Source organism: Eptesicus fuscus, chromosome 12, assembly GCF_027574615.1.
Source record: "Eptesicus fuscus isolate TK198812 chromosome 12, DD_ASM_mEF_20220401, whole genome shotgun sequence".
Classification (NCBI taxonomy): Eukaryota; Metazoa; Chordata; class Mammalia; order Chiroptera; family Vespertilionidae; genus Eptesicus; species Eptesicus fuscus.
Genome location: NC_072484.1, coordinates 5736683 through 5763836, shown reverse-complemented (window position 1 = coordinate 5763836; position 27154 = coordinate 5736683). Strand labels below are relative to the sequence as shown.

Genomic DNA, 27154 nt, shown 5'->3' with positions numbered 1-27154 from the left:
CCACCACAAAGAGGAAGGGGCGGGCCGGCGGGAGTGGGGGAAACACAGAGCACCCTACTTCGCGCACGAGGACCAGCCAGCCTTAAACAGCCCACGCTGCGGGGCCACACCCAGCGCCTAGCGACGCTCTCCGTGGCAACCGAGACTTGGCAACGGCCCCGCCCCGCTGCGTCAAGACGGGCGTGTTGCGTCATAACGGCGCGCCGGAAATGACTTCCGCAATCGCCAAAGACTCCGGAAGTTGGCTCAGTCGGGGACTGTTGTTGACTCTGACACCCGGCCTGCGATGGGTTGCGACGGGGGTACAATCCCCAAGAGGCACGAACTGGTGAAGGGGCCCAAGAAGGTTGAGAAGGTCAGTGACGTGGGCCCGGTGGGGACTGGGGTTGGCGGGGCCCCCAGGGAGCGAGGAGAGGTGGGGGTGGGGCAGACGCAGCTGCGCTCATTTATCCCTTGTGGAGAATTTAAAATTAAAACAGTATTAATAACGGACCTTTATTGCGTGCCTGCTATTGCCATTCACCCGGCAGTACCCTTAATATGGGGTGTCTCTTCCAATTCTCACATCGGTACGTACTGTCATCATCCTCACTTTGCAGACATGGAAATTGAGAGTGAAAAGTAGAAAGTTGCAACGCTAGTGACAGCGCCAGGATTTGAAGCCTGTCTGCCGTAGCAACAGTGATACAAATGGGTACTGTTTATCGGGCTTTGTATACACTAACATCATTTCTCAGGGAATGTCCCCTTATCCCCGTGAGAGCAGGTCCTTCTCTTAAAACTATACCGCCCCACTGTGCACCGCGTTCATGGTTGGTTGGTGTCGGTCTCGGGAGAGTAAGCTCCCGGTGGCAGAGTCTGTCCCTATTCCCGCTCTGTAAGTAGCACAGTTCCTAGCACACTAAAATCAATATAATGAATTCCTAATTCTCACAGGTAATTGATCAAATTATATGTCATTTCCATGCTACTGACAGGGAAATTGAGTCAGTAACATGACCAAGATTTCACATCCCATAGGTAATGAAACCAAGATTCCCATTCATTTGCTCAGGATTTCAAAGTTAGGCCTAGTCATTGCTTTTTGATAATAGAAGGCTCAGGCATTGTTTGACTTGTGCTCTACTACAGTGTAAATTTTGGTAAAAACTATTTAAATTGCTAACGTGTAGCTTTGGATCTGGGGAATGGGTAGAGTAACAGTTGCAGGAATGTGGGTTTGGTTTGGTTTTATTTGAAATAATAGAGAGTGGTGATTAAAAGAATAGTCTCTGGAGCCAGCCTGCTCTTATCCTATTGCCTTCATCTATTTGCTCTGTGACCTTTTGTTGCCTCACTTTCCTCAAGAACAAAGGTAAAAATACTGAATCATAGGGTTTTTATGAGGATTAAAAGATTAAGTTACAGAAACGGATTAGCACAAGCAGACACAGTTGTTGCTTCAGAAAATCAACTTTAAGGGAATGTTTTTATTTTTCTATTTCTATTTTCTCCCAAATGTGCCATCTTGTTACATTATTCAGGTTTGGCATTTTAGGAGGGGGGAAGAGTGGGACATGGGATATTATATAGGTAAAACTATCATTAGAAGGTTATGGTCTTACATCTGCATTTTCATACTGTGATTAAGGATTTGATATGCCTCCTAGTGAACAGTCTGCAAAAAACACTCCGTTAAATTGGTGATTTTATACAGAATTAAATAGTCTTTGTGCTAAATTTTTAAATAATAATGCCTATCTTCTCAGTTTTCCATCCTTACATTCTGCTAAAACTTTGGAGCCTTTTCCATTGTTAGAAATTAAACTGGACTGTTTGCTTTTTCTGTATGGCTTCCCTAACTTACTGTTAAGATACAAATATTAATATTTATATGTAGCTTACATAGGCAGTTTAATAACTCCAGATAAACTGTTTTGTCATAGGTGTCATGTTTATAGGGGACTTTATTTCACATAGTATTGATTACTGTGAATTTTTAAATCCCAACTTTTGTGTCATTATCTTTGTGAAAACCAAAAATCATCATAGTGTGATATTACTGAATAAGCCTTTATATGTAGATCGGTGGACCATGTCTTTGAGAGGTGAAAATTAATTTAAAAGATTTTTTTTTATTTTTGTAGGTTGACAAAGATGCTGAACTGGTGGCCCTATGGAACTATTGTGCTCTAAGTCAAGAAATACTAAGGCGACCAATAGTTGCCTGTGAACTTGGCAGGTATGGTTCCTTAATTGAGATGAGTTTTTATTAAATGATTTTTAAAAGAATTTTAATGTGTAAATACAGTTCTTGATTCATCAAATGTGAATCATCACAAGCAAATTTGTGAAACCTAGGTTACCATTCCCTGTGAACATAATTCTGTACAAACCTGTTCATTTTGGTTTACTTAATCCATGGATTGAAAACGCGGAGATTAATAGGAGCTGAGTTATAAACATAAATGCATAAAGGAGCCATGTGGGGAATTAGGGAATGATGGGAACTAGGGGGAACTGGAGAGTTCATGTCCCATCTAAAGGAGGAACTGCTACTCAGTTCCAGCCCATTGCAGTTCACGAATGTGAGCCTAGTGGTTCTAGAACTTCTGATTTTATGTTTTCATCCAGGAAAAGTTGAAAATACGTACTTTTATATTAAATTTCCCAATTTTTGAAATCCTTGTTAAAGTCACAGTCAGGCCTCAGACTGCCAGTTTGAGCCCTTGATTCTAAACTAGTTTCTTTCTTTGTATGCTCTGGAAATAGTTGAGAGAGGATTAAATTTATTTTTTGAGTAAGGCTGGGCATTTCTGTTATCATATGTAAAATGACTTTGGATTGTACTCAATTTAGTCTTCATCCTTTGTATGAAGGTTAATTGTTGCCAGAATGTTTTGACTAATCTTTATTGTTGCAGACTTTATAACAAAGATGCTGTCATTGAGTTTCTACTGGACAAATCTTCCGAAAAAGCTCTTGCGAAGGCAGCATCTCACATTAAAAACATTAAGGTAACACAGGAGATTCTGAAGTGCTCCAAGGGTCTCAGTGGTTAAGGTTTATCTTATAGAATTCATGTACGTTATAGACTGAACTCAAATATTTGGAATTTCAATCCCACCCAGCCAGCTAATAAATGTGTGATTTTGGGTGGTCACTTAAAGCTTAAGCCGGAAGGTCCCACACCTGTACTTTCTGCATTATAAATCTGTTCTGATTTAATATGCATGAAAGAGCTTTGAAAACTCTCAATGTGCCCTAGCCGGATTGGCCCAGTGGATAGAGTATCAGCCTATGGACCAAAGGGTCCCGGGTTCACTTCTGGTCAAGGTCACATACCTTGGTGGAAGGCTTCTCCCCAGCCAATTGTTGTGTTTCTCTTACATCGATGTTTCTATCTGTCTTTCCCTCTCTCTTCGACTCTTCCTAAAAATCAATGGAAAAATATCCTCAGATGAGGATTAACAAAAAAATAAAAATATATAAAAATATTTTTTTAAAAAACCTCTCAATGTGCTGTATAAACATTGGGAAGCCTTATTTTTGTAGTTAAAACTCAGCTACTTGAATTTTTTATTTGAAAGACACTTTTATAGAATTAGAGAATTTTATAGGTAGACCACTGTTGAGTCATTGTGGTTATCTCTTGCTGACTAGAAGTGCTGGTTGGCAGTTAAAATTCTTTCATAAAAGTAGAAAAACAAGGTTTGAAGTAAAGGAAGTTTGTTGAGGACAAAATTTTCAAGTTTGGTCAATGGGAGAAAAATTAGAAAAATAGCGAAGAATTTGAGAACCATCAAGCTATCAAACACTTGGTCTCACCCTCACTATAAATACCTCCTGAGGCCACATGGCCAGTTAGTGAGGCTAAACCAGGACCAGAGCCCCTGACTCCTCATGTAAGACTTCGGGTATTTTCTCTTATTTCTTCTTTCTTTTTAAATGTTTTATTATTATAGTAGGCTTTTTGTTTGAATTCTTGGGATGATTACAGGATACAGGATATGTTTATTTCAGACAAATTAGTAATTTTGAAATGTAGCTAATCATAGTGATATAGAAATAACCATGCTGATTTTTGTCATCTTTTGCCTTGGGAAGAGGATTCACTCCTAAAAGACCCATGATAACATAATTATTTCAAAAATGTGATTCTCATTGAAATTTATTTATACAGTTCTATACCTAAACCAGTATTCAATGTATGTGCTTGAGCTTTTCATTTTAATGCCAAAAAACACAACCCTCTTCCAAAAGTCTGAACTGTAAAGACAAAATGATTTAAATAAAGCATTGCACATGTACAAGGTTACCATTACTATCAGCCAATAGTCCACAAACACTCAGAGCAGAGAACTTGATGGGACACAGCTCTGTGTAAACCAGGAAGCCGACTGCATGGTGGCTTTCCTGCCGAGGTGCTCACTGCTCCCAGAGTGTTGAAATCAGTGGTGCGGTTAAGTGTGGAAAATGCCTCAAGTGCTAAAATTTGGCTAAGTCACTCCTTGTAAAGTTGAATTTTTTGAAAACCTGAATGGCTGGGTCTTGGAATATGATAGTCTTCTCTGGCTAATATTGTGCCGTGGATTCATTAGACCATGGCCTCAGATTTTACTGTCTCCCCAGCTATGGAATAAACACGGGTAATCAGTAATACGGAATAGCCTCAGTGAGGATTCATGAGCAGGGAAAAAGAGTCCTCCTTTCTGGATGAAATTATTACAAAGCTTTCTCTTAGTGGAGTAATTTTGCATGTCAGAAGTTACTTTTCCTTAAATAGAAAAGTTTGTGAAATAGAAATTAACTTATTTGCTAGTTGGTGAATTTTAAAAATCGTGTTTTCTGTCACAATTTATTATTTAATTTTATAGCCATGTTAATTGATGGCCACAGGAAAGTAGGTAGGAAGAAGAGGTTTGAATGGGAAGGGACTAGAATAACAATTTTTCTGTTGATTTAGGTGATTATTAAGGGAAGGGTGATCCACTTATCAAATGAATTCTTAAAATCTGGATGGTTTTTCACAGCATGTGACAGAACTAAGGCTTTCTGACAATCCCGCCTGGGAAGGGGATAAAGGGAACACAAAAGGAGACAAGCACGATGACCTCCAGCGCGCACGTTTCATCTGCCCGGTCGTGGGCTTGGAGATGAATGGCCGACACAGGTCAGTCTGCCTAGGTAACACTGGTGCTGTAGGGTTTGTGCCAGAGCCTGTAATCACACAGCCTTCTTTCTGTAAGGTGCTTCTCGGTTTGGATGGTTCGTGCCCTGTCAGCCAAGTCCACTGATGGGGCGTCCTAGTGCACTCACCTTGTTGTCTGTGGCCTTCTGTTCTCGAGAGCAGGAAAACTTGCAGTAAAGAGGGTTTTTGAACATTTCTCTCGTGATGCTTTTTTTAAAAAATATTTTTTTATTGATTTCAGAGACGAAGGGAGAGAGAGAGATAGAAACGTCAATGATGAGAGAGAATCATTGATCAGCTGCCTCCTGCACGCCCCCTACTGGGGAGTGAGCCCGAAACCTGGGCATGTGCCCTTAACAGGAATCAAACCTGGGACTCTTCAGTCCACAAGCCGACGCTCTATCCACTGAACCAAACCAGCTAGGGCTCGTGATGCTTATGAGAATTGGGTTGGATTATCTGATCTCTTCCTAAAAGAAAGCAAAGGGCAGATGTTTCCTATCAAACATCCCATTTCCTTGTCATTGCTAAAAATTACGCAGTGGGTACAGTGTTACAGAACATGTGGTTGGTTGGTCAGCTGAAGGCCCAGCTGATAATTATTTGATTTGAATTTGTAGCCAAAAATCCTTTGGCTAGAGCACCAGAAATCTTAATGTTGAGATTTATAATGAAAATGTAAGTGCCCTGTGTATTTCTCCCTTAAAAAATATGACTGTTGAATGAGTTAGTAGGTGTCTTTGTATAGGGAGTCTCTAAGCTAAAGCTCTAAACTCTTTTCCCACCATTTAGAGATATTTTCAAAAGATGGTAGTCTAGATGGAATCTTCCATCTAACACATGTTGAAAGTTAGTAATTTTTACTACTTTTATTCAGGAAAAGGGGAGAAAGCATCTTAAGTAAGTGACAACTTTTACTGAGCTATAAACAACCACATTTCGTCTGGGGCTTTCTGGCACATTTGTATACATTCGTCTAACAGACGTATGTGCTTGTGTGTGGCCAACTATGCCAGAGAGCATCAGCACTGCTGAGGTGGAATAGCCTAGGATTCTGTTCTTCTTCAAGTCGTCTGAATTTAACTCATTGCAGCCTCGCTCTCAAACTTCAGCATGTAGTGGTTGTTACTCAGCCTGACTGTGCTGATCATTGCACAGTGTAGACGTGCATCAGATCATCAGGTTGTATACCTTAAATATGCACAATTCCTAGTCCTCAATTACACCTAAATAAAGCTGGAAAATAATAAAATAAAAGCTAATGTTCACCATTTGGGTCAAGTAGGAACTATTCGGGGACCAGACTCATGTACCTAATCCCCTCCCCTCAGCCCCTGGCAACCACCCATCTGCTTCTGTCTCAGTAGTTGTACCTGTTCTGGATATTTCATCTATAATAATCTATAATAATAAAAGCATAATATGCAAATAAACCGAATGGCCGAACAGCAGAACGACCGTCCAGCCGGGGCTGCGAAGGCCTACTCTTGCACGAATTTTGTGCATTGGGCGTCTAGTACAAATATAGAAGCACAGAGTGTGTAACCTTTTGTGCCTTGCTCCCCACTTCTTTTCACTTCTTCCTAAGAAAGCCATGGTTCACCCCAAAAGAGGAACTTCGCAGAAGCAAACGCAGCTCCAGGGTCTCGAGCAGGGATTACCAGGAGCTGTTGCTCCGGTTGTAGCTGCTCCCAGTTTTCCCCTTCCTTTGCTCTTCCTCTCTCTCTCTTCCCAGGTAATTGGGCTTCCCCTGTTTGGCTCTGCTCTCCTATTAATAGGGCTTTCACACAAGAAAGTTGATTTGTCCATCTGTTCAGTAAAGTTCGTATAATAAAGATTTAAATATATAGAAAAATATAAATGAATTAGTATTATAATAAAAAATTGAGCCTTTGTTTAAAGAAAAAAAAATTCCTCAATTGCTAATAATTAGTAAGCATCCATGAAATAGGATTTTTTTTGAAATAGGATTCACTTAATGTACTTAGTATAGTGTTATGAATCGGGGCAGTCTGCAGCTGCTGTAACCCCTAGGAAACTGGAGAACCTTCTGTTGTGGTGTTTTTAGAGGAATATGTAAAGTAAAATGTGAAAGTGCTTTTGCCCGTTTCCCCCAATCCTCGCCTCCAGAGCAGCATTATTGGCTCTTTACTGTTTAATGGCCCTGCGACCCTCCCAACGCCAACATGCCACGCTTCCCTCCACCTCTGCGACAGAAACATAAACAGTTGTGGAGTCAGATTATACACAGTTTGTAACTTTTTCTTTTTCTACTTCTTGGATTTGAACATATTTTCATGGCCTTGCATAGAGAATTACCTTATTCTTTGTAGTAGCTGCATGAGGGTTCCTAACTTGCTCAGCCATCCCCTACCCATGACCATTCAGGTGGTTCCTCGGCTTCCCTGTCCCATGCAGTGCTCTGTGTACTACACAGCTTCGTAAACACGAGATTCTGGAGCTCGACACTTTCCCCGACACTGTCAGATTGTCCTCCTATGTGTGGGCCACATTGTACGCCCAGCCCACCAGTGCCGTTTCCTCATACTTGCCAAACATTACCATCACCCAGGATCCATTTCGGCCTGAAAGGGAAAGCATTCTGTCACTGTTTGGAAGCGCATTTCTTTAACTGTTGAGTTTAAGCGTCTGTTATGTGTGTTGGACATTTATATTTCTTCTGTGAGCCACATGTTACTGGCCTTTGCCCATTTTTCTATTTTATTGTTTGTTACTGCTTTTTTAAATATATATTTTTATTGATATCAGAGAGGGAGAGAGGAAGAGAAACATCAACGATGAGAGAGAATCATTGATTGGCTGCCTCCTGCATGCCCCCTACTGGGGATGAAGCCTACAACCCAGGCATGTGCCCTGACTGGGAATCAAATCGTGACCTCCTGGTTCATAGGTTGACACTCAATCACTGAGCTACACCGGCCAGGCTATTAATGTTTTTTAGTACCTCTTCTAATATTCATAAACTCTGAATCACATATGCATTTAAAGTATTTTTTCTGAGTTCCTATTCTGTTTTTTATTTTTTTATGTTTGTAGTACTTTTTTTAATGTATTTATTTATTTTTATTTATCGGAGAGACTTTATTCTAAAGGCTTATAGCAAGGGTATGGGACTGTGGACTATATGGTTTTAATTTATATATATATATGTAAATATAATCAAATGGAACCATTTTTCTTTGTGGTTCTTGGCCTTTGTGTAAACTGAACACATGTTCATTGATAATATGGGTACTATTTTTAAATTATCATGTAAGTCATTCTCCATATTGAATTTTTTCCCCAGGTTTTGCTTCCTGCGGTGCTGTGGCTGCGTGTTTTCTGAACGAGCCTTGAAGGAGATAAGAGCAGAAGTCTGTCACACAGTGAGTTGTTGACGTGTGTCGGTTGTTCTTCTCAGTGGCTGAGGAAACAGATGGTGTGGGGTCCTCCCCTCCACGTGTGATTTCCATATCCTCCACTTCTTTCTGAAGCATGGATCTAGTTAGTGTTTCTCTGTTTACAACCCTCCCAAAGCTTGTCACTGCTGGAAGTTGGGTCTGTACTTCCATGTGCCTGCTGCCTGCCAGCTCAGAGCACACTGGGCCGCTGTCTGAGAGCCCCTCTCTGTCCTGTGCTTTGTTCCCTCTGCCCTGCCAGCCTGGAGGGTCCTTCCCGGGAACCTTAGTCCAGAGGGATCGCCGTTCCCTGTGCACTGTGTGATCCCACTGACCTCAGCTATGTGGTGGTTTCCCCACTGCACTGTTTTCCTCTTCTTCTTTTTTAAATAAGACTTTATTTTTTTTAGAGTACTTTTAGGGTCAGTAAAATTATGAGGAAAGTAAGTATTTCCCATATTCCCTCTGCCCTGCCCATACACATATGCATAGTCTTCCCTGTTACCAACATCCCCACCAGAGTGGCACATTCGTTACAATGATGAACCTCCAGTGGCACATTGGCATCACCCAGAGCCCACAGTTTACATTAGGGGTCACTCGGTGTTGTGTATTCTGTGGGTGTGGAGAGATGTATGATGACACGTGTCATCCGTCATCATAATGCCACACACAGTCTTTCCACTGCCCTGAGAATCCTCTGCCCTCCTGGCGTGTCTGAGGGCTGGTTCTCTCCAGGCACATCCAGTGCTCAGTGGGTGCTCAGATTGAGTGAGCAAGCGCTTGACCTGTGCGCTCGCCTGCTCAGTGCATGTGAAGGAGATGCTGACGGCTTTGCTTCTCCTGTTGCTGCTGCAGCCGGAACGTTTGTCCCTGGTGTTCTGCTGGCCCTCGGGAAGCCTAGCATTTAGTTTAGTGCATGGATGCCAGCGGCTCCGGGCTGTATTTTCACCCGTGTTAACCCTGTGAGGCCTCCCTGCGCTGTTTCTCCCTCCTGTGAACGCCTCTCCTTCAGCAGCTTTTGTTGAACAGCTGATGGAGCCAGCACTGTTTGCTGGCTCTCATGGTGGATAAGACTGAGAGCCCCTGTCTGCATGGAACCCACCATCCAGTTTGAGAGATAGACACTCAAATGACTGAGCAAGGCAGCATCAGGGGTGACAAATGCTAGGAAGGAAACACAGAGGGTGACGTCCCATAGGAGAGAGGCCACCGTAGTGGTGGTCAGCAAAGGTACCTCAAGGTTTGAACGAAGACCTAGAGGGTGCAAACGAGGCAGCCAAGCAAAGTTGGAGCAAAAGCTCAGAAATGACAGAGGCCATTGCTGGTTTAAGGAACAGAAAGTGTGGTGGAGGATGGGGACGGAGAGAAGTAGATGAGATTGGAGGGTCAGGCAGGGGTCACACCACTTAGGGCCCAGGCGGCCACACTGGAGCAGTGGGAAGCCACAGGCACCTTCAAGCTAGGCCAGATGGCCATTCATCTTAAAATGATCTCTCTATTAAGCCAGATGTGGAGGAGGACACACTGGTGATTCTATTTATTTGGGTTGCAAAGACAAGCAAAAGGTCATCGGTAGGAAGAAGTTATTGTGGAGTGATTATGAGTAAAGCCATTGGATAATTTAGAATCTGTCCCATTAAGCTTTTACAAGACAAGTTCAGAAAGTACATTCCTGAATGTACTTACTCCATCTCCTATATTAACAATGTAAACAGGTGGCCAAGGGGAACAAGGCCGTGGTGACAGTCCCTGTGCTCTTGGAGACAAGTCCTGCAGGAGCGCATGTTCCCTGAAAAGTCCTGTTCTACCTTGTTGCTTGAGGCCAGGTACCAAACCCATGGTAAAGACGCCATTGGAGGGCAGGGGCCAGAGAACTTTCTTTTGACAGAGCTGATGAGAACTGGCTTTAGGGGGAGGAGGTGTTTGTTCCAGGCCTTGAAGGGGGGGCCTGTTTCTCCTCAGTCAGACTTGCCCAGAGAACGGGACAGGACCTGCCTGTGGTGGGAGGAGGGCCGGTGTGGGGCGGTCCCGGACAGGACAGCAAACAGCATCAGAAGTAACTCCCACGTCGTTGCTCCTTCAGGCGTCTGCTGGCTGGAGGAGAAAGTCTGTCTGCCCTAGTGTGTTCTAGCGCCTCTGACTCTCGAGCTCCTCAGAGAGAGGACCTACGCTCAGAGCTGTGGCGGGCAGGCTCCAGTGGGACTGTTTTGTGGTCTCCGCATTTTTATACTTTATATTTACTGTAAGGGATTCTGTTCCTTAATTTATAACAGGAATATAAAATTAACTTTTAAAGTACATTTAAGTAGAAACAATGGGTAGATTTAAAGAAAAATGCTAAAATACTGACAGTAATGTGGCATGGAAATGTCTGAAATTTGTGAAATGCTCTTGCAAATGATGTGGTAGGTGGTGGTGGAGGGGATGGGGTGGAAGAGTTGGAGGGTGTTTTGAAGAAGAGAAAAAGGAGGAGCAGCCCCCCCGGGGGAGGAACCCAGGGAGTCCAAGGAGATGGGGCACAAGGTGTAGTCACGCAGTGGGGCAGGACTGTGGGGCAGGGCGACAGGCCAGAGATGTGAGTCGACTGGGTGGTGGAAACTTCGAGTGTCTGACCCAGAAGCAGGTCTAGGTGGAAATGCGGTAGGGAGCCATTGAGGCAAGAAATTTGACAGCAGGTATGAAAAGGGAGCCTGTGGGAAGCGCTGTGAAGGAGCGGGAACTCGGGGAACTCAGCTGGCGTGGGCTCCGTGGGGCAGGAGAGGCACTTTGCATCCGCTGTGTTCAGATGTGTGTGTACCAAGTAGTGTGTGTGATGTTGTTTCAGTGTTTCATGCATTTGCGAGTACACTCAGAAAGTCTATTGGAAGAATGTAAATAGGAGAGGTGGAAAATTAAGCTGAAATGTATTACAGAAGCCAGATGTCCTAAATCAGTAGTTCCTAAACCAGGCGTTCTCTATGGAATCACCACTGTAGTGTGTCAAGTGCCCATTCCCCATCTCAGACCCCCACATCAAAGTCTTTAGGTGGGTGTAGACTTCTTTTATTTAGGGTTCTCAGAATAATTCTAATGGGCTGCCAGTTTGGGGGGACTCTGATCTAAAGCAGTCAAACATTTTTCCTTCATAATGGTGACTGTCTCCCGGATCAGGCAGTTTTCCTTTGCATTGGCTGACCCCACACATAATGTAACCACGTTGACAAACATACATAACAGAGCTTTACAGAGAAGTTGACAGTATGTCATGAAAATGCAATATTACATGGGAACTCTGAAATCCTTCTGTTGGTGCTTAGGAAATTTCACTGAGCACCAGCAAACTTGAAAGTCCTCAAGGGAAGGGAAGGAAGCAGAGGAAAGGGGCCCTGACTGCGTCAGGGTTGCACAAGGAGAGACCAGGTGAGGACGGGAGCTCCGGCTACATCTGTCTCCTGAGGGGCCTCCTGCAGGCAGACAGGCCGCTGGCTCAACTCAGGAGTGTCTCAGGGAGGAAAGTGTCTTAAACATAAATCTGTTGCCAGAAGAGCAAGGTAAGCACTTTTCTCTTATGTAATCTACATAAATACTGCCTTTGCTTAACTAGATGGAGTACTCTGCCTTTAGTTCGCTAGGGCAGCCATACAAGGCATCACAAACTGGGTGGCTTAACACAAAGTACTGTGTCACAGTTCTGGAGCCTGGAAGACTGCAGTCAGGGTGTAAGCAGGAAATTGGGTGTCTGCAGGGTGGTTCCCCTGAGGCGGGGAGGGAAGGAGCTGTTTCAGACCTCTCTCCCTGACTTCAGATGGCCGCCTGGTCCCTGTGTCTCCTCTTGTGGCCTTTCCTCGTTGGAGTCCATCTCTATACCCATATCTCCCCCTTTTTTTGAGGACACCAGCCATACTAGATTAGTATGACTAATGACATGTACGGTGACTTGATTTCCAACGGTCACATTCTGACTTACGTAAACATTTGAGGCCATGGGGGATGGGGAGGCACACTTCAACCAAAAACACTATAGAGTTACAAAAGCATAGAACATGGGACATTCACTGCATACGTGGGTGGGAGTCATTCATTCACGAGACCAGTATTGAGAGCCTGGTATATCGGTTGTGGCTCACGCACCAGGGTTGGCTTGGGAGTGTCACTTCACCTCTCTGGGCTTGACATTCTAATATGTAAAATGAAATTCTCAGACACTTTTTCTTTAGACCCAAATTCCAAACAATAACACTATTAAATGAGGAAATTAAGTGACAACTTTGTGTACTGTTATCAGGAATCAAACTTATACTTCTAATTCAAAGTCTCTAAAATGTGTTAATACTAAGTGTCTAATCAGGGCTGGCTAACTGCTGAAACCACCAGCGGGTAGCACAGTGAACGTTTTTGGTTGGCCAGCTCTCTTCCAAGAGAAACCTGAGGACTCCAGCTCCTGCTGTCCTGTAGCTCTGGCCTCCTCTGCTGTTTGGAATGTTCTCCATTCAGTTGATTGGTGGGGACTCAGGAGGGAGCATTTAGCTTAGGAGGTTTCAGTGGGCCAGTCGCGGCCCTGGTGCTCGTCACTTCTGTTCGCATTCCATTGGCCAGAACTCAGTCATGTGGCTGTCCATTTTGGAGACCTTGCTCTTTTCTCAGCTCAGCTCTGCCCCGCTCTGTCCCTCTGCCAACCCAGTCATCCTCCTTCTAAAAACCTATCTGAAGGAAATATTATTCTTAAAAAGGGGTAGACTGCATGCACAGAAACATCCAGTGAGACCGCAATAATTTGGAAGAACCTTTCCTGTACCGAGCAGGTAAGCGGTCACATGGTGAAGGGCCTAGACCTGGGACGTGATAATAAACCTAGACCGGGGACATGTGAGTGTAACTGTTGTCATGATTGAAATGTTTTTAACTCATGGACGTGTACAGTGTTAGAATCTCAGTGCAAGTCCATCTCCCCAGCAGGAGCCTGGCTGTGAAGGCGAGCAGTGTGAGAACAGGACCCAGTGCAAGTGCATCCCACCAACTAGGAGCATGAGTGTGAAGGTGAGCAGTGTGAGAACAGGACCCAGTGCAAGTGCATCCCACCAACTAGGAGCATGAGTGTGAAGGCGAGCAGTGTGAGAACAGGACCCAGTGCAAGTGCATCCCACCAACTAGGAGCATGAGTGTGAAGGTGAGCAGTGTGAGAACAGGACCCAGTGCAAGTGCATCCCACCAACTAGGAGCATGAGTGTGAAGGTGAGCAGTGTGAGAACAGGACCCAGTGCAAGTGCATCCCACCAACTAGGAGCATGAGTGTGAAGGTGAGCAGTGTGAGAACAGGACCCAGTGCAAGTGCATCTCCCAGCTGGGAGCCTGAGTGTGAAGGCAGGCAGTGTGAGGACGCAGTGCAAGTACATCTCCCAGCGGGGAGCATGGGTGTGAAGGCGGGCAGTGTGAGGACAGGACCCAGTGAGGAGAGAAGCAGCAGCTCATTGGCTGTAACGGGGTAACTAATTTGTAGGCGTGGGTATGCACTGGGAGGGAATGCAGACAGATGGGATGTTTCAGAGTTGTGTCATGCTGTTTTGGTAATTAAAAATAAACGAACTCTTTGCTGCTGATAATGATGGAGGGCTGTCACTGCACACAGAGCTAGGCTGCAGGCTCACCCAGGGGAGTGGCACCCGGCGCACAGCTCTCACTTCCTGTGACAGGGAGTGACCTCATTTCTGAGCTGGGTTGCTCATCTGTAAAGTGTGAACCATAGTGTCTATTGAGAGTCGCTGTGTGGATGGACTGCAGGCCCAGAGCCAGGCTCCGGAAGGGCTCGTCACATCGTCCCTACCAGTCAGGCCGGCTCTGAATGCCGCCATAAGTTTGCACGCTGAAGCTGGTGATGGCCAGAACTTTCTACGCCTAGGCAATGGTGGTTTTAAGACTTACAGTAACTAATTTTTGGGGGTTTTTTGCAGACATTATTCAAATATTCAGGTTGCCACTGTAATAATTCCGAAACATTACTTTATTTTTATGCCAACAGCCCTCACTTTCTGTGCCACTTGTGCGCGTAAGGGGGTCACTTTTTTTGGAGAATTTGAGCTCCCTTTCTGAGCACTTACTTAACAGCCCCAGTGGGTGATGACAATGAGCACCTGCTTCTGAAGAAAGGCCAAGGTGGTTTGTTAGCTGCTGTCATCTCCTTCCTGTGGGAATACCTCCCTGATTGGATCATCTCTACCTTTTTACAAAGACTGGAAATTATTGCAGCGCCACTGACGAGGGACCTGTCGGGAGATTGGCTGTGTGTGTGGCGCAGCAGAAACAGCCTGTCTTTGGACTGCTCTGGTGTCAGAGTTTACATTTTTTATTTGTTTGCAGCCTGTCTCTTTTAGGTCAGTCTTTTAAACATCTCAAAAACTGGGTGACCTGGTGTAGTTTGCATCTCTGACCCACAGTACTCAAACCTGAGGACCACACCCAAATGCACTATTACAGTAGGTGATGTGTCTGCGGTGGCTCCTGCAGTGGTTGGGAAGCTGCCCACTGTCCCAGAGAGAGGGTGCTCTGGGCAGCTGCCTTCACACGCGGATTTGTTCTAGTCTTCCTGTATTCTATGTCCACCAGGGTTCAGGCCCCATGAAGATCATGCTCCCCCCACTAGACTCGTTCACACTGTGCTGTGACTTATTCATCATCTGTCTTTTTTCTCCCCAGACTGTCTGCTCTCCAAGCAGCCATCTTCACCCTGGGGTCGGGTGGGTGGGGAGAGCGGGATGAATAGCTCCAGAGGAGCCAACGTGTAGCTTTTCAACTCCGTAGGTATTTTCCCCAAAACTGTTGTCCTGAGAACTCTCCTGTGGTCAGCCAGTTCTTTCCAAACTTTTCACAAGAAAGGGACACTGCTCTCCCCCACCCAAATCTTGCTTTTGTCTGTTGCCCTGGTAACTAAAACCCCTGGGATACCAGACAAAGGGGCTAAAGAATTCAGCTACCCAGGGAGAATCTGTGGGCATGGCCCAAAGAACTTCCTCTTTAAGAACTGTTTAAGAACTTGGGGGGCGGGGGGCGGAGGTTGCCCAGGCCTTATCTAAGGACATTAAAATCAAGGTTTCATTACAAGAAGGTTGTTACAGGGATGCATATTAAAACATTTATTTGAGTCTAAATGTGTCTGGCTTTTTTAGAGAGAAAGTCAGTCTTCATTCAGCTCAGTGAGCTTGGCCATGGGGACTGCCTTTGTCAGTTGGGCAGTATGACAGAGGTTGCCTGTGAGTTGATTGAGCTGAATTAAATCTGTGGCTGCAGGGTGTCAATGACAAACTAGTCAAAGCACATATACAATTTATAGTAGGTTGAAAAGACACCTTTGCAACAGTTAACCCTATAATAAAGTTTCCAGTTCCTTGTGCACGCAGAGCAGGTGTGAAGCCCACTGAGTCAGAAAACTGCGGACTCTGCCCTTCGTTGTCCTATTAATACAGCGAGTGGGCGTGGCTGTGTTCAGTGAAACTTCATTCATAGAAGCAGGCGGCAGGGAGCCCGCAGCGGGTAGTGGCTGACCCCACTCTGGAGCAGGTGCCTGTGTTCAGCTTTCTGTTTTAATGGAGACCTGGGAAGACACAGAGCTCATTTCGAAAAATAAACTGTTTTTAAACATGCCAATTGGATCACCACTAATCCCCGAATACTTTCAGTGTGAGTGTTGTCTCCACCTCCGTTACCGAGGCAGCGGCTGTCTATCTTTTGTAAAATGTGAAGGCTTTGGTTTTATCTCTGTTTTTACCTTTACATCCATCGTGGACATTTCCCTCCTCATTCCTCCACTTGGTGGCTTGAATGTTGCCTTCCCAGCCAGCATTCGGTGTGGCTCCCGGCCTCTGTGGGGAAAGAAGCAGACGTCCCGTGGGCCTGGGCCAGCGTCCCGTTCTGTCGGCACAGCGCTCCTGCACTTCACCTTCACCTCCTCTAGATCCGACACGCTTGACGCAGCAGCCAAGCCCGGCCTCGCTGTCCTCGGGGCCGCAGTGGGCACTGCCCTGGCAGGGATGCTGGCGTGGACCGCAGCCTCGCATCTTCATACCTAGATTTCATTTTCAGCCCCTTTCTCTGTCTCTGGTAACTGACTTCATGTTTACAGTGTGTTCTTCATGATTATGTTGGGATTTTTTGGATTCTGTTTCCCTCTAAACCCTCTGAGGTGATTTGAAAATGGGATGTTCTGTGGATATGAGAGATTATGAAAAAGTCCCGACCGGTTTCTGCTGGATTCGTTGATTGTGCTGTCAGCTGGACTGAGGAGCTTAGCTGTTCAAGCGGAAGCCAGGGCCCATAGGAGCCAGCCAGCTTTCCACAGAGAGAAAATAAGACCACTTGCAGGGGAGGGGGGCAGGGCCTCCCAGAGAGCCTCTCTCAGCTCTCATACTTTCCATCAAAACATTTAATAACTAATTTTCATTCTTAAGGAGCCCCTAGCACAATGCCCAACACTGGCAGCATTCACTAGTTTATTAAGTGGATGGAGAACCTTCCAAATACTTGCATTTAGAATTTTCAAAAGGCTCCGTTTGATGTGCTTGTCCTGGAGAGGGAACAAAAGCAGCCAGGTGGTTTGGGCACAGGGCGCTCAGCTAACTTCAGACCCTGAGATCAAATCTTATAAAGCCAGGTGAGCCAGCTTCTCTCTCTTCAGTGAAATGAAAATATTTTCAGAACAGTTCACCAGGGTTTGCACAGCAGCCTTATGCTTCTTTGGGGCCTTTTCACCAGCGTGAATACAGTAAACATTTTGAGGTACGTAAATAACTGAGAAGCTGCACAAACATGGCCAGCTCTTCCTTGCTCCCCAAGTGGAAGGCCTGGCAGATGGAGAGCTGTCTGTCGGCCCAGCCACATAAAGGAGCTGAGAGCGAGCACCTCAGTTAGGAATCAGCTTCTCTGTGGTGGCCGCAGCTCGAACACACAGTGTCCTGCTGGACTGTCCTCCCCTTCCAGGCGGTCAGGGTCACCCAGAAGTGTCGCTCGGGACCGCGGGTGTCTTTGCCCCACTCAAGCATGTCTCTTGCACAGACATCAGTCAGTGCAAACTGCACACACTTCCTCGCTAGTACATAGTAAGGCTTCCCAAGTACATTGTGTTACAGGGTGGCTCTTTGAATCCTTTGTTTGGAGACACAGATGTTTCCTTCAGGGTCGATCGGGACGACTTAGCTGGTCTTGGATTTCATGTTTGCTGGTTGGACTGCTCCAGGAGTGATGTTTTTGTCACTCCATTGCCTCCGTTGTAGTGTGTGACTTCTTTGTTGGTTTTGATTGGAAAATCCTGTCACAAAGATTAATGACATACTTCCATTGAAATTTGGAATGGACTAGATCGTCATACAATTAATATCTGCCTGTAGTCTTAAAAAGCCAAGGTGAGCCACCTTCTCTCCAATGAAATGAAAATATTTTCAGAACAGTTCACCAGGGTTTGCACAGCAGCCTTATGCTTCTTTGGGGCCTTTTCACCAGTGTGAATACAGTAAACATTTTGAGGTACGTAAATAGCTCTGAGAAGATGCACCCTGCCCCAGACAGGCCTTGCTCCCACCTTGCCACGTGCTGTCACTTGTTAGGTTTGTCCTGTCCTGTAGCTTCAGTATGGAGAGAGGCTCAGAGGGGTTTTGGTTTGTTGTCTAGGGTTTTTTTTAAGCTGACGGCCAATGTAAAACATTCGGGTCCCACCACAGAAGTGTTAGCCCTTCACTGACACTTCCCACCTGTGTAACCCCAGAGCCCATGGGATTGGATGTTTTCAGTAGTTTCAGTGATGTCTCGTGTGTAGCGCACTGGCCTGTGGGCTGGGTGTGTTTTGCTCCCTGATAAGAGACAGGCACGTGGGGGTGGGGTGCTAGCCTGCCGCCCTCCCCTCAGTTCTATTAGTGCTGTGTTCACAGTTCCGGCTCAGGTTCATGCTGATATTTAGAAATAGGTGCACAATAGAATAGTAGCTCTGTTGTCATTGCCTCCGCCAGCGTTTCAGGGTAGTCAGGCCAGCCTCGGGCTGAAGCCTCGGGCTCGCTGCTGTTGCACAGGCGTCTGGCGGGTGGGAAGTTCCCACGGAGGCCACTCTGCAGGGCCTGGCGGTTTCCCTTTTAAATATCGGTGAGCAGCACTTGGTTTGCAGACGTTTCCTAGCCCTGATGCTTGGTGGTGGTGGTGGTGGGGTGGCGGGTGGTGGTGGTGGTGGTTGTGTCTGTCTTGTGGAGTCAGCTTTGTAGCCATAGTGAAAGTGTGTTAAACGTGTGACTCTCTGTCGCTGAATTCATTTCCAAGAAAGTTAAGTGTTATTCTCTAGGTGGGAATGTGCAGCTCATAGAAAAATACAGTCCTCTTGGTGTTGGAACTACTGTTTTGCTCCACAAAAAGTTCTGTTTGGAATATTTACGTATTTTAAAGGCTGGAGGGAGAGTGGCAGTTCTCATGTTACAGAGCAGATAGGATCTCTGTCCACCAGACCCGCGTCTCCATCTGTGTCCTGGCTCCTCGTGTGTCACTGAAATGACAGGTGGTTTCCAAAGTAGTGTGTGTGAGGGAGAGCACGTCGGGCTGTGGGGTGTACTGTCATTCCTTACACCCCTGCATTTAGACACGCCAGTAATCCCGTAGCCCTCCATGCAGCAGCCTCTGTGGGCCGCGCACAGGACAATTAACTGGCTTCCAAGCATGAACAACGATTTGAAGACTAGACACTCAGTCCCCTGAAGACAGGGGTCCGAGAGGTACTGTAGACTCTCGGCAGCAGTAATCACCAGTTACCGTTAAGGGTGGGGTTCACTCTGTTACTTTTTGCAGCGCTAGAATCTCTTCAGTAGCAGAAGTGATGTCCAGGGGTAGTCCTCAGAATGGAATTGTGTGCATTGTAACTCTTCATTCAAGCGTGAAACACTTGGAAGGCATTGGTTCACAACTCATCACTGTCCCCATCACTCAGCCCGGAACGGGGCAGCACGGGGTGCGTGCTGGGAAGAAGCCACAGGAAGCCGAGCGGCCGGGTGGGAGAGTGCGGGCTGACGGACCCAAAGGCACCTGCCTCTTGTTCTCAGGAGGCTTCCTGACGCCCAGCCCAGCCCCCGGACGCCTAGCCTTAGCTAGCCCCTGACTCTGTCCCTGCAGGTCCCTTTCGTTCCCTCTCCAAGGAGGACACCCCAGCGGAAGGCTTTGCCCCAGTCTCCCTCAGTGTGGGGCGTCCCCGGGGCTCCTCCCCCCCGCAGGCCTCCCTGCGCGATGGCGAGAAAAGGCTCCTTTTCCTCCAGGCAGTCCTGGCTGGCTGCCGTACTGGGCCCCTGTCATTGTTCTTTTTTTTATTTTTATTTTTTAATACACTTTTATTGATTTCAGAGAGGAAGGGAGAGAGAGATAGAAACATCAGTGATGAGAATCATTGATCGACTGCCTCCTGCACCCTCCCCACCCCCCACTGGGGATCAAGCCTGCAACCCGAGCATGTGCCCTTGACTGGAATCAAACCTGGGACCCTTCAGTCCGCAGGCCGATGCTCTGTCCACTGAGCAACCCAGCCAGGGCTGTCATTGTTCTTATACCTTCTCTGTGGCATCGACCTCAGGATTTGAGGGTCAAAGGACAGTGTCTTCAGCCGTGAGAATGTACCAGACCCGCCCTAGAGAAGGAGCTGACCCCGAGTGATGGTCGGAGACAGACCACATAAATAGCCAGCGAAGGCAGGGATCGGAGCTGGCTAAGCCAAAGGCGCAGGCGGGCCGCGGGAATCTCCCCAGGGCCGCAGCGGCTGTGGCTGGCTGAGGGGCGGAGGGGCGGCTGCCCCCTGGTCATGGACTCTGTCTTTCTTGCTCTCTCCAGTGCGGGGCCGCCTTCCAGGAGGATGACGTCATCGTGCTCAATGGCAGCAAGGAGGACGTGGACACACTCAGGAGCAGGATGGAGGAGAGGAGGCTGAGAGCGAGGCTGGGGAAGGTAAGGGCCTGTGTGTCCCGCCCCTGCTCCTCTCTCTGCCTTGCAGTGGCTGCTGGGGCTTGGCAGGACCTGAGGCCTTTTTACAACCTGGCAGGGCCTGGGCGCTGGACAGTCCAGCCTGCTCTGCCGCCCCCTCGCTGTGGGGTGGGCACAGCGCTTCTCTTCCTCGCTCATTGTCTTCAGTGACTGCACAGGCTCGGAGCAGGGCTGGGGTGGGGTGGGGCTGGGGTGGGGTGGGGCGGGGTGGTGTGGGAGCAGGGCCTGTCTGGGGTGGGGTGGGGCGGGGTGGTGTGGGAGCAGGGCCTCTCTGGGGTGGGGTGGGGCAGGTGGGAACAGGACCTATCTGGGGTGGGGCGGGGTGGTGTGGGAGCAGGGCCTGTCTGGGGTGGGGTGGGGCGGGGTGGTGTGGGAGCAGGGCCTGTCTGGGGCGGGGCGGGTTGGGGTGGTGTGGGAGCAGGGCCTGTCTGGGGCTGGGTGGGGCGGGGTGGTGTGGGAGCAGGGCCTGTCTGGGGTGGGGTGGGGCGGGGTGGGAGCGGGGCCTGTCTGGGGCGGGGTGGGGCGGGGTGGGAGCAGGGCCTGTCTGGGGCGGGGTGGGGGTGGGAGCGGGGCCTGTCTGGGGCGGGGTGGGGTGGGAGCGGGGCCTGTCTGGGGCGGGGTGGAAGCGGGGCCTGTCTGGGGCGGGAGCAGGGCCTGTCTGGGGCGGGATGGGTTGGGAGCGGGGCCTGTCTGGGGCGGGGTGGGGTGGGAGCGGGGCCTGTCTGGGGCGGGGTGGGGTGGGAGCGGGGCCTGTCTGGGGTGGGGTGGGGCGGGGCGGGGTGGGAGCAGGGCCTGTCTGGGGCGGGGTGGGGTGGGAGCGGGGCCTGTCTGGGGTGGGGTGGGAGCGGGGCCTTTCAGGGGCGAGCGTTGTCGGGAGGGTGACAGCGCCGAAGGGTGAGCCATCAGGATTGCTGCTCTCACTAATTTTAGAAGAGAGTGGTCAGCCCTCCATATTGGCGGGTTTTCATCAGGGGATTCAACCAACCAACCAAGAATCAAAAATATTCCTGGCGGTGGGGGGGGGGGGGGGGGGGCGGCGCAGAGAAGATTCCAGAAAGTTCCAAAAAGCAAACCTTAAATTGGCCGCACACTGAGCACTATGCTGGATCCACAGGAACGAAGTGATGTGTAGGCACACCCTGCCGTAGCCTCTGTGCTCATGTAGGCCACGCGTAAATGCTCTTTCTATAAATGCCACTTTGTGTAAAGGACTTGAGTATGCTTGGATTGGGGGCACCGTGGGGTCCTGGAACCAGCGCTCAGAACTTGTGAAATCCAGGAAAATCGCCATCACCCAGCACATCCGAAGAGCCCGGTGCCCAGGTCTGAGTGTCCAGGAGCCACCTGGGCCCCCAGGAGCCTGTGCCCACCCCCAGCCCCCAGGGGCAGCCCCTCCAACGGCACCTGGAGCACCTGGAGCTGCCCCTAGCCTTCCTCGCCCTCGGTGCTCCGGAAGGCGCCCGAGCTCCGGAGATGTCCGCGTGGTGGCGGACATGACTTCAGTGAGTTGTCCCGTCTGTCCCAGGCTTCCCGGGGACGCAGGGGCCCTCTCCGAAAGGTGCCCACTGGCACTCTGGGAACGCCTCTCAGTTACTGCTGCTGGGCGCCCAGACGCCTCCCTCAGACACTCGCAGCAGGAGGCCACGTAGCAGCTGCTCCTGACTCCGTGACTCCGTGACTCCGTGCTGGGCCTTTCGCGTGAGCTCTGCTGTGAGCCGGGCTTAGAGCTCAACAGCTGCCTCCCTCTTTTTGAAGGACTCGCTGTTATCCTCGGGTTTGAGTGTTGCCTTGAAGTGAACAGAGGTGTTCACGTCTTATACAGTGTTACAAATCCCATGGCACGTGTGTATTACAAGTTCAGGGCTCCTGCCCGAGAAAGTTCCTTTTCCCACGTTGTCTAATGAAGGGAACCTTCTGCGATGCTTAGGCTGCGTGTCTGTAGCGCCATCTTTTAGCTACTTAGGAAAATGGCATTTTTAAAGGAAATTCTCTGAATGAACAAGGTCCTATTTCTCCTTCTGTGATTGAATCAGTTCTAGCACAGCCATGTGGTTTTAGAGTGGTTCGTTTCATTTTAAAATTAGGAGCGACAGAATCTTAGTGCCTGGAAATCTTAATGGCAGTAATCCCGAGGCGAGGAGGACCGGCCCCAGCGTCCTCCAGCACAGCCTCGGCCCTCGTGGGCCCGCGAGCAAAGAGGGAGGCGGTGTGAGCGCCCGGAGACGCCCTGCTGGGTGCTTGTCCGGCTGGATCTTGTTCGGTTAGCTGCTCTTTTGTGGACAGAGTCACCATTCACGTTGACTTACCACTGAACGCCGTCATCTGCCTTAGAGATGTTGCACATGTGATTTCTGGAACCTAAACATAGGCAGATCTCTGCAGATGTGTTCTTGAGTGAGGCAAAGTACATGACGGAGGCACGCGCAGGGGTCTGGGTCTGGAACAAACGGCGCCTGGGGTCGTCTTCCAGTGAGCCCCGCCGGGAGTGCACCGCGGCCTGGCGTGAGGCTGGGGGTGCGGGCGGCCCGTGGAGGCCACTGGGGAGGGAATGAGGTGCATCTCCACTTCCTCTCCCTCCAGAAAACAAAGAAGCCCAAGGCGGCAGAGTCTGTCTCACCCCCGGCGGCCAGTGAAGGTAGGTGTTGCTCGCCAAAGCAGGCTGAGGGGCGGTCTTCGTGCCCTGGGTGGGTGCCTCTCTTACTTCGCTTCTCTTACAGAGCCCGCAGGGCCGTCCGGAACGAACACGGGAAAGCCTGAGGCCTCCAGCCTTGACTCCCGGGAGAAGAAAGTGGGCCCAGCTCCCAGAAGCACGGGTGGGTCCCCCAGAGCCCGCAGCGGCTGCTCAGAAGGCTGGGCCCTGGGGTCACGTCACAGCTTTATTGGCCTGAACTCAGAAACTGAGGTTCATCCTGAGTCCTGTCTCGGTCGTGCACTGAGCTCTCTTGGGGACTGGAAACCCTTACCAGACCCCAGAGCAGGAGCCTGTCGGGATGGACGGGCCTGGGCACAAGTGCTGACGCTCCCTTGACCTGTGGAGCGTGCACTTGGTGCCAGGCTCGCGAGGCTGCCAGACCTGGGCCTGCACATCCCAGAGACTGGGTAGAGGGCTGGGGCTCAGCGTGGGGCGGGGGCTGGGTTTGTGTGCACCCCACAAGGTGCTCAGAGCCTCCCTCCCCCACCTGCCTCTCAGCCAAGTTCTGAAAGTCATTCAACATATAGTCCAGAATTGAGTGCATTTCTCCTGAAACCTGCTACCTTTAACTAAAAAACAAAACAGTATTTATTTCACAAAAAGGAAAACACAGATTGGTTAGGTCCGAGAATGTATGACCTCGTGTTGTGAGTAGCAGCCACAGTGGTTATGGGTTTCGATCCCTGCTCTCCACGTAGTAGCCCCCGGCAGGGGAGCTCACTCAGCCTCCCATTGCCTCTGATTCAACTGTAAAACAGGCCATCCCACCCCCTCGTGAGGAGGGCCTGACATGTCAGCCACGGAGCTGGCGTCCGTGTGGGCACGTGGCAAGTAGTTAAGTAGTTAGCGTGATTTTCAGCGTCGTGGCTTTTCTGTCTATAGGAGGTGGTGACAGATGATAAAGGGAGGAGGAGGAAGATTCCGGGAGGAGCAGGCTTACTTTTCTCCCTTTGAGAATGTGGTGTTTGGAATAATCTTTAGTTCCAGCTGTAAAGCGTCTGGCTTTTCCTTTTTCCAACAGCTAATGGGAGCTCCTCTGGGAAAGCCGGGAAGCCTCCCTGTGGCGCCACGAAGAGGTCCATCGCCCACAGCGAGGAGTCCGAGGCTTACAAGTCCCTCTTCACGACCCACAGCTCCGCCAAGCGCTCCAAGGAGGAGTCGGCCCACTGGGTCACCCACACATCCTACTGCTTCTGAGCCCAGGCTGTGTCCGGCTCCTGGAGGCAGGCGTGAGGGCGCTGCCTGTGCAATGGGCCTGCACCATGTCCTTAAATTGTCCCCCAGACCTCGGTGCCCGTGTGGCCACTCCTGCCTCTGAGGCATGTAGGTGACTCGCACACAGTGGCCGCGCCACCCTCTCCTGGCTTAGTGCTCCGTCCTGGCCCCCAAGCTGTGCTGGCTGCACTTCGCAGGCTGGAAACCATTAAAGATTCCAGATGCCTTGTGGGTGTGTGCTTGGCTCATTTTTACTAAAATCCCAAGGTTTTGCTGCCAGCAGTGAATTAAATAAAAGGATGGAGCTTTGGCCACACTCTGCCTGCAGGTGTTTGCAGGAGCACCGAGAGGCCAGGACCCTGGCCGAGGACCAGGGAGGCGCGTCCCTAGTTTATTGTGCCGCACCAGAATGGCCAGTGGTAAACCTGAGGAGGAGCAGTGAAGGATTGAAGAAAAGACAGACGAGAATACAGCTGGGGCTCGGTGGATCTCCTGTGCCTGGATGAGGACACAAAAGACCCAGCCTGCAAGCCGATGCTTTATTTCATGGTCTGATTAAAACAAGGTAGATTAGCATGTACCAGTGATGGCGAACCTATGACACGCGTGTCAGCACTGACACGCGTAGCCATTTCTGATGACACGCGGCCACTGAGGCGGCCGCATGCCGAGGATGAAACATTTGCTGTTCCTGAGGATGAAACATTTGCGAAATAATGTTTTTTCCTCAAAGTGACACACTACCCGAGTTATGCTCAGTTTTTTGGTGAAGTTTGACACACCAAGCTCAAAAGGTTGCCCATCACTGAACAAATGTTCTTGTTTTGGCAACACTTGCTGCACCTCCCACAGCCCATTGGCTACTTAGGAAGGAATTAGGGAGGGCTACAAGGTCAGGCTTAATTATGCTAGGAGAGCTCTGCCCTCCAGGCTGGGACTTCTTTGTGGCCCTGCCACAGGTCAGCCCGAGGCTTGACCCTAGGGCCGCTCCCTACCGTTTATCACTTCTTTGGAGATAGAAGAGATCAGGTTGGGCACCTGGCATTTGATACAAATAGAGCAAGTCTGCCTTTCCTCTCATCGGTCTGTGTTTCTGTTTTTCTGCCTCCCACTGTTTTATAAGAAAGGGGAGCATCAGGACTGACTCCATGGTGTCGTGTCAATTCCTGTCTCTGAAGACTATACATAAACATTTCCAAGTAAAACTCACGTGGGACAAAACTTCCCGAGAGTTTCTGTGGTTTGGGTCATCTCTAAATCAAGGCTGTGTGTCCCTTAGTGCAGTCCCCCTAACCACCAAATGTTAGAGCGCCGTCGGGGGTGGATAGCGTGGGGTACACACACCTGGGGCACCTCAGAATACTCCACAGGTGTGGCCCAGAGCACAGGAACACCTCTCCCGCAGGAGCCGTGTGAGGAGGGACTAGGCAGACACGCTGGCAAGGCTGAGCCCCTGAAGGCCATGGCACACCCTCCAGCCGCAGCCACAGAGACCAGGCCAGCCGCTTCCCAGAGGAAAGCCACCTCTGCAGACGGCACGCTGCCCTGGGGGAGCGTCTATGCAGCCCGGCCTGGCCCCGGCCCCTTTGGCTCCAGGCTCTTACAGAACCTTTGTCGCTGCCCAGAGCTCAGCACAGCTTGAAGCTCCCAGTGGACCCTTGATCACGTTCAGCAGAACGTTGGTTCCTGGGGATAAGTGAGTCAGATGACCCAGGGGACAGGGACAAGCCTGCGTTCGTTCACGGCTTTCCTGTTGCGTGTCATTCACTGGCAGTGGGCCCTCGCTACACTCCTGGCATCGGCCTGCTGCCTGCAGGCCGTGTGCTCACCTCGGCCCTCACTCCTGTCTAGGTGCCAGTTCCCTCCTGATGATCCTTCAAACTCCACCCAAATGCCTTTTTCAGGAAAGCCTGCCTGCACCATCTGACACCTGCTCTACTCAACACTCGTGCTCTCATCACCGTTTAATAAATGACACCCTTAGCTAACCCAGGGACTGCACCTGCTGAAAGCAGTGAGTGAGGCGTGGGGACATGAGGGCTGGAGAGGGCATTCCTCCTGGGACCAGTGTTTTCAGATCTCACACGTTTTCAAAAGGAGCCAGAAATCTAGGTTTTAAAAAGAACCCCCAACCCCAACATTAAATCCTGCAAATAATTATTTTTAGAAACAATGTAAGCCAATGGCTCCTAATGTATAGCCTCTGGTTTAATTTTTGTTTTTAGTCCTCACCTGAGGATATGTTTTTATTGATTTGAGAGAGAGAGAGAAATGTGTGACAGAAACATCCATCAGTTGCCTCCCGTACGCACCCTGACCGGGGATCGAACCCACAACCTAGGTATGTGCCCTGCCAGGAATTAAACCCACAACCTTTGGTGTACAGGACGACACTCCAACCACAGCCCCTGGCCAGGGCGCCTCTGGTTTAATGTCTTTCTCACTGGGCTCAGCTCCACAGGGGCACATGCCACGCATTTGACATGGCATCTGGACTCAACCAACGAAACACAAAGGCAGGCCTCAGCCAGCACAGCACCAGGGCGTCAGAAAGGCTAGCAAGGACATAGCAACCACCATCCACCCTCTCTCGTTGATTGCCTGCTGGGAATGCCTCCAGATCCCTACGACCTCCTACGGACCCTGGCCTCACTGCCGCCATCACAATGGCCCGAGCCGCTCCTGGCTGGGGCCTCTGTGACATCAACCCGG

At 49.3% G+C, this 27154-nt stretch overlaps 1 protein-coding gene across 2 annotated transcripts; it reads left to right on the top strand.

The window, feature by feature from the left end:
• The first annotated feature begins 214 nt into the window (after positions 1-214).
• On the top strand, positions 215-24671 carry RTF2 (replication termination factor 2). Of its 2 annotated transcripts, XM_008141198.3 has the most exons (9): positions 219-355; positions 2127-2221; positions 2903-2996; positions 5013-5152; positions 8478-8556; positions 20386-20499; positions 23116-23170; positions 23253-23348; positions 24249-24671. In XM_008141198.3, exons 1-9 carry the CDS (start codon positions 287-289, stop codon positions 24422-24424), a joined length of 918 nt encoding a protein of 305 aa, XP_008139420.2. In that variant the 5' UTR covers positions 219-286; the 3' UTR covers positions 24425-24671. The 2 variants fall into 2 exon arrangements, with proteins under 2 accessions (XP_054579630.1, XP_008139420.2); XM_054723655.1 differs by lacking the exons at positions 23116-23170; positions 23253-23348; positions 24249-24671 and adding an exon at positions 21815-22037 and having other exon boundaries at positions 215-355.
• The last annotated feature ends 2483 nt before the right edge of the window (positions 24672-27154 follow it).

Excerpts from the sequence above, each read along its gene's own strand:
- RTF2 (XM_008141198.3), top strand. The coding sequence starts at position 287 with ATGGGTTGCGACGGGGGTACAATCCCCAAGAGGCACGAACTGGTGAAG. Across the intron at positions 356-2,126 it reads GGCCCAAGAAGGTTGAGAAG|GTTGACAAAGATGCTGAACT; the intron begins GTCAGTGACGTG and ends TTATTTTTGTAG. Across the intron at positions 23,349-24,248 it reads CCCAGCTCCCAGAAGCACGG|CTAATGGGAGCTCCTCTGGG; the intron begins GTGGGTCCCCCA and ends TTTTTCCAACAG.